We start from the raw sequence: 7,594 nt of genomic DNA on the forward strand, positions 1-7,594 counted from the left end.
TGTTGGACATCGGTCCAAAATTTTAATTATATGTATTTGACTTGTCATTTTGTTGATGACAATTGGACATTGCATAAGAAAATTCTCAAATTTTTTCAAATTACCGATCATAAGGGTGAGATGATTGGGAGGGCCTTAGAGGCCGCTATAAAGGAGTGGGAGTTGATACGCGTTGTGACATGCATAGTTGATAATGCATCGTCTAATGATACTGCATTGGGATATCTTAAGACCTTTTTTAGAGAGGCAAATAAGACAATCTTGGGTGGTGAGTATTTGCATGTGAGATGTGCAGCATATATTCTTAATCTTATTGTCAGTGATGGTATGAAAAATCTTCATGACTCTATTGCTCGGGTCAGGACTGCTGTGAGATGGGGGAGATCTTCTCCTGCGAGATTGGAGAAATTTAAGGTTGCTGCGCGGTCTACGGGCATAACATCAAAGAATGGGCTTTGTACTGATTTGACTACGCAATGGAACTTAACATTTTTTATGTTGGAGGCAGCCCAAGAGTATAAGTTGGCATTTTCCTTATTGGGTGAGGAAGACATCCAATATGTAAAATATTTTGAACACGAAGCGGGATTGGGGAAGCCTATGACTGAGGACTGGGATGTTGTATCTACTTTCGTAGATTTTCTAAAGCTTTTCTATGAGATTACCACGATTTTATCTGATTCTTTGTATCCTACATCCCATCATTTTTGTCAATAAGTATGTAAGGTAAAAAAAGAATTAGATGAGATTATTGCGAGCGGTCACACTAGATTGCGGGAGATGACGTTGTTGATAAGGGCGAATTACGACAAGTATTGGGGTGGAGATTTCGATAGGGCTAATATGTTGTTATATATAGCTGTTGCCATTGACCCTCGGTTTAAGGTGGATGACATGCTATATGGATTGGGTATTGCCTATGGGCAAGCATGGGCGGAGCATATTGCATCAAGGGTTAGGGAAACCCTTGATAGATTATTTGATGAGTTAACCATCTTGCGGGGTGGTAATATTACGCCACCTACTCCTATCCCCCCACCAGTTCCAGATGCCAGGGCTAAGAAAAAACATAGAATAGACTGGGGTGATAGGATGAAAGGGAACCCATTAACGAGAAGTACTACAGAGGCTAAGTCAGAGATAGACAGATACTTTGGTCTAGATCTTGAACCATATGTACGAGACTTTGATATCTTTGCTTGGTGGAAGGTACATGCCCCCAAGTATCCTGTCCTTGCACAAATAGCCCGCAGTATTTTGGCCATCCCTATTAGCACAGTAGCCTCGAAGTCGGCCTTTAGCACCGGAAGGCGCATATTGGATCAATTCCGGAGCTCATTAGATCCTGCCACTGTTGAGTCTTTGATTTGCACCTCAAATTGGATCACAGGGAGTCCAATTTATGTTTCGGATGTTATTGATTATGATCATGTCAACGCCGAGGAGGAGGGTGATGATGCACCTGGATCTGGTAATGTCACCTGAATTCAATTATCTTATTTTTATTTTTTATTTAAAATTAATTGGTGTTAATTTCAAATTTAATTGTTGTAGTGAAACCTGGGACGACGTCTACAGCTACCTCCGCTGCAATATGACTTCTTTTATATTAGACTCTAGACCCACTATTGCTCATGGTTTGCACAATTAATCCCTTAATTTATAAGTTAAAACTTTATATTGATAATTCTAATTCGTTTTATTTTGAACTTATTATTATTGCAGGATTTATGATCTTGAATTTATCTGCCCATATCTCAACATAATGGAACGTCTCAGTGAACTCAACATCACCCAAAATTGATCAAACTTCCTAATGTTATGATTTTGTTAATTTATAATTAATTGTAATGTTAATCATTAATGGTACAATTTGTAGTATTTATTATTTTTATGTCTTTATAATTTTGTAATTATTTATTAGTTGACACGATTTTGTAATTTCTATCATTGTAATTTTGTAATAGCTTAGTGCATGCCTTAGTTACTTAGTAATTAATAGGCTAATAGTATTAGGTTGACCGTTGAAGTTTTTGAACTTGAAATTTAGTAATTAGTATTTGTATTCCTAATTTCTTTTTTAGGTTTTTTTAATATATAAATATAGTTGTAGTTAAATTTTTAGTTTAAAAAATATGTGTGGATTGTGTTTCTGGATCATTCTGAGCTCAAAAAACTTATTTGGGCTCAAAATGGCCCAAATAATCTTAATGGGCCAAGGGCCCAATTACAAAGCCGGGGGGCGGACGGGGGCAGGTCCACCCCCGCACTCCCGTTACCGGACGGGGTACCCATCCCCCGTCCATGCGGGGGCGGGGTGGCCCCGCCCCTGGGGGGGCGGGTAGCACCCCTAACTTAATGTATTAATTTGAAACCAAATTGCAACTTCATGTATTCTTTTACCGACGGACCTTAATGTATTAATTTGAAACCAAATTGCAATGGTCGCATGCATGGACTTATAAAACGTAACTTTTATCGTGCCTAATTACCAAGTACTAGGGGGCCCACTCTAAATTAATTAAGCAATATTAATGAATAATGAACCCTTAGAAAGGCAGTTACTTACCTAATTAGATTCTACTTCTATGCAAAACCAAAATAAAAATTTCATTAAAGAAGTCTAAAGTATAAACTGATCGGAATAGATAAGACATTAAAGCAACACTTCGATGCAAAAAGCAAGAAAAAGCTAATTAATTACCTACAAAGACATTTCTTATCCGAAGACAAAAGTTGGTAAGAATGATTCCACGAGCAATAATTGAAGCATTCTTTTTTGTCCCCTGTTTGAGCAAGAAATTATTAAAGCAAGGGAAGGACTATACAAAAGAAGTCTTCCGCAAGCAAGCTGGATGCTTTTCGCATGATTAGAAGGTATTCCACTTGTAATGTAAATAGTTTGTGATATATATTGATGATGGATATTGTCTCCTTTTTTATGTACGTCCATTCTGGTATGTTATTTTCCACATGAATATCATTATATTGGGACTGGTTTGTCGACTTAGCCACATTGCGCTTGAAACAGCTGAATAAATTTGTTTTTAATGACCATAATTAGCTATTAGATGCCAACTCACGTACCTAGCTAGCTGTTTATCACCAAAAATTTTATTATATTTTCCTACTAATTAAGCTAATTAATACTGTAGATGGATTTAGACTTTTTCTTTTACTGTGTTTAAAACTCTTATCTCCTCGGATAACCGATACTGGATTTAGCTAAAAGCTTTTCATTCTGAATTAAGTAGTGCATGGAAATAGGCTAACAATTCATTTCACTAAATTCTCACTAAATTCTCACATTTCACTAAATTCATTTCAATGGTTGGGAGGGGGGGGGGGGGGGGGGGGGGGGGGCAAATAATAAAATGGAGAAAATGGGTGGTGATGATGAATGTCGACGACTACGAGAGATGGGCTATGCTAGCCTTCGATGAGGATGAACAAATTATCTAGCATCATCATCTGTTGGTTTAACTACTTGATTTCTCATGCTGTCATCCGCAACAGCAGTATTGATGGAAGAGCTGCCGATGTCAACATCAATTCCCAAAGAATGTGTAGGTGCATTAGGCAAGTGTTTAGTCTGTTGTGTGTTGGGATCAACCTTTTTCAACGAGTGTTTTTCTGAAAGTCTTAATCCCTCCAACTCCTTTGTTACTTGCTTCATACTAGGTCTATCCTCCCCTCTTACATTTAAACACTTTTTTGCTATATTAGCAACTTCCTTTATTTCCTCAGTATTACCTTCTTTGAGAATGCGATCATCAATAATCTGAAGGAGGCGATCCTCTTTTATTGTAGTAACAAAATACATTGCTAGATTTCTTTCACTTTCAGGCCTATCCATGGAAAGTGCTTTTTCACCTGTTAGTAGCTCTGCAATAACAACACCAAAGCTATACACATCACTTTTTCCAGTTAGTTGGCTAGTATGGAAGTATTCTGGGTCCAAGTATCCCAAAGTTCCCTGCACCACGGTTGTTAATCTTGTGTGATCAAGAGGCACTAATCTTGAAGCTCCAAAGTCAGACATTTTTGCTGTATGGTTTTCATCCAGAAGTATATTTGTAGTTTTCACATCTCTATGTATAATAGACATAGAAGTCTCGAAATGGATGTATGATAAGGCTTCTGCAGTTTCTAATGCTACCTTTAGACGTTTCTCCCATGAGAGCGAGGATGACAGGTTTTTATCATGAATATGCTCAAAAAGTGTCCCGTTTGTGATGAATTCATATACTAGTAAGGGTACTTCGGTCTCAAGACAACATCCTAGTAACTTCACCACATTCTTGTGCCTAATTTTAGTAAGCACAACCATCTCATTTATAAACTGCTCAATTTGGCTCTGATCAACAACATTGGACTTCTTAATGGCGACCACTCTATCATTTGGTAAAACTCCTTTATAAACAGTTCCAAAGCCTCCTTGGCCAATGACTCTACTTTTATGATAGTTGTTAGTGGCCTTTTCAAGCTCTTCTGCACTAAAGATTTTAGCTGGCTCAACAGATTCTTTGTGATTCAGAAGTTGTCGTTCTAAGATTAAGCCACCATTTTGTTTGAAGAACTTCTGTTTCAATTTTTTGAGCTTTCTTCTTTGCATTACCCAATATACCAACGAACTTCCCACGAGCAGGATTAAAAGGCTTATGCAGACACCTGTAATTGTTCAAGCATGCATTTTGACCATATAGAATGTATTTCAATATCTTCTTCAGTCACTAACATTATAGCACATGCAATGACTTCAACAAAGCTGAGATTTCAATGTGTAATATACGTAATATATAAAAATGACGTACAAGGAGTTGAGTTTCGAGTTTTAACTTGGCTAGTGATCATCATTAAAAAGAAGGATTTAAAGCCTAGCTAGCTATAGCTAGTGACTTTGGAGAAGCAAAGATCTATCATTAGCAGATTTCAACTACGTTCCATGCGTACGAAAGGTAAGGTTACAAATTAATTATATGGAATAGAAAGAGTGAACTAAGCTTTGAATTAACTTACCCATCTCAAAACATTAATTTTCTCAACTTAAAAGACTTTACATGAATCAAAATGCATGGTTCATTTTAGACCAAATTATAATTACTGCATGGGAAGTGAGTGAGGTAATTGCATGGGAAACCAAATCCATCATGCATGTATAAATGTAATTATTTTTTTTTTTTAAATAACCAGTATAAATGTAGTTAGTAAATTAACAAGAAAATGAAAATAAAAAAGAGACGAGTAGTACTGTAATACCACTATTCCTATATATGTTATACATACCCAGGGCAATAATCATGGTCTTGGATTGGCCTTTTCGACTACAACCTGTTCCAGGCGGCATCCTCCCATCGCCTTCATATCCATTGGGACATATACATATGTAGCTCCCGTTAGTGTTGGTACATGTTGCAGTAGCATTGCAGGGATTCCGATCAAGATCTTTGCACTCATCAATATCTGAAACACGTGAGTACTACAGTTAGTCCGTCGTCATCGAAATACAGCCATAACAGTTTGCTCATTTAACAAGTACAACATGAACTGATTAATTTGCTAATAAAAAATGAGCTGACATTAAAAAAGAAAAAGAAAAGGCTTATAAAGTAAAACAAATGAACACCATTAATAATTAATTACCTTGGCAACTATCCTCGTGTTCATCAGAAAGGTATGGGTTCCCTTGATAACCTGGGGGACACTTGCAAGTATACCCACGACCATGGGGTTCCGAACAACTACTATTTGCTGCTTTGCATAAATAGCTTGTCATACTTTTCTGAGCATCTTTGCACGTCTTATTTCCAATTGCCCAATCAAGCACCAGGGGTACAGTCTCCCTTTTCGTTAAATTTGTAAAGTCTAAGGTGGAAAAGTTGTATGCCTGTGTTTCCCCTATAAAACCTAAACCACATGATTGTCCCGAGGTTCTGCCGGATCCATTAGTGTAAATGCTCTGAACGTTCAAATTATAATTCGTTGTGTTTTCTGGGATTGCAGAATGGCAACAGCCAAGGCCAGAGCAAGAGCCGTTAACCAAACCGGAACTGTTGCCACAGAATTGTTGCAGATGGAGACAAAGAAGTAAACGGTGCCATGCACCGTTTACTATTTTGGCATGTTAGGCACCGAAGGCACCGTTCGGTGCTTTTGTTAGGCACCTCCCCACATCTTCCTAAAATCATGCAGAAATTTGCTGCATAGTTCTGATATGCTCTCCTATAAATAGGAGAGCTTAAGAGCAGCGAAAGTGTAGCGTGCAGACAGAGAGTGGGAGAGACAGAAGAGAGAAACAGAGAGTGGGTGAGAGAGAGTTTCTGTAAAAATCAATTTCATAGTAAAATTACAGCTTCTGTGGACGTAGGCAGTTGCCGAACCACGTTAAATTTCGTCCCTCCTTTATTTAGATTCGTTTCTGGGCCAGAACAGCTCCCAACAACTGGTATCAGAGCACCGGTTCAATCTGTCCGAAAATTCAAGTTGTTCAAAATCAATTTTTGACAACTCCACGGTGTTCCTCGCGCCGAGACGAATCCGTTGCCGCAAACGGAATCGAAAACGGAGGTCGGAGGAGGCTACACGCGCCCCTAGAAGATCGGCGCGTGCATCTGCTGCAAATCCACGCGCACCACGCGCTCCAGAGGTTGAAGACGCGTGCAACACACGCGCTCACGCGCCCCCACGCGCGCCAGAGGTTGAAGACGCGTGACGGACACGCGCTTCACGCGCCCCCACGCGCCCTACAGAGGTTCTGCGCGTGTTGCACACGCGCCTCACTCTCCCCACGCGCACAGCACTGTAGCGCGTGCGTATCACGCGCCACGCGCACTGTACAGCGCGTGCATCCCACGCGCCAAGTGCTTGACCACGCTCACTGTACAGCGCGTGCAACTCACGCGCCAGACAGATCAAGGCCGTCCGTTTTTCAGATCTGTTTTTGGCTAGATCTAAGCCATTCGGAGTCCAATTTCGACGATCAAATAGTGCTTTCCAACTATTTGGATCATTCCGGACTCATCCGTACGGTCGAAATTTTGATATTCGGCGTCAGTATATTGGATCTGAACCATCCACGTGTTGCAGATCAATTTGGGCTAGATCACGCCAGTTGGAGTTTCATTTCGACGATCAAATAGTGCTTTCCAACTATTTGGATCATTCCGGACTCATCCGTACGGTCGAAATTTTGATATTCGGCGTCAGTATATTGGATCTGAACCATCCACGTGTTGCAGATCAATTTGGGCTAGATCACGCCAGTTGGAGTTTCATTTCGACGATCAAATAGTGCTTTCCAACTATTTGGATCATTCCGGACTCATCCGTACGGTCGAAATTTTGATATTCGGCGTCAGTATATTGGATCTGAACCATCCACGTGTTGCAGATCAATTTGGGCTAGATCACGCCAGTTGGAGTTCCATCGCAACGATCAAATAGTGCTGACAAACTATTTGGATCATTCCGGACTCGTTTCCAGCTAATTCGAGTGTTTCGAACGCAGCGGTGATCTTTGTTTAAATTTGAACTCATGGCTGGAGAAGAAGCTAAAGGTGCTGGTATCGAGAAATTTGACGGTACAGACTTTGGC

The 7,594-nt window shown here is 39.8% G+C and overlaps 1 protein-coding gene across 1 annotated transcript; it reads right to left on the reverse strand.

Moving 5' to 3' along the window:
- Positions 1 to 3,350: 3,350 nt before the first annotated feature.
- On the reverse strand, positions 3,351 to 6,389 carry LOC122297776 (wall-associated receptor kinase 5-like). Its single transcript, XM_043107969.1, has 3 exons — positions 5,644 to 6,389; positions 5,287 to 5,463; positions 3,351 to 4,671 (listed from the first exon to the last, which is right to left on the reverse strand). The coding sequence occupies exons 1-3, from the start codon at positions 5,774 to 5,776 to the stop codon at positions 3,455 to 3,457; spliced, it is 1,527 nt and encodes a 508-aa protein (XP_042963903.1). The 5' UTR covers positions 5,777 to 6,389; the 3' UTR covers positions 3,351 to 3,454.
- Between the last annotated feature and the right edge of the window lie 1,205 nt (positions 6,390 to 7,594).

This window comes from Carya illinoinensis, chromosome 15 (genome assembly GCF_018687715.1).
Source record: "Carya illinoinensis cultivar Pawnee chromosome 15, C.illinoinensisPawnee_v1, whole genome shotgun sequence".
In the NCBI taxonomy this organism is placed as follows: Eukaryota; Viridiplantae; Streptophyta; class Magnoliopsida; order Fagales; family Juglandaceae; genus Carya; species Carya illinoinensis.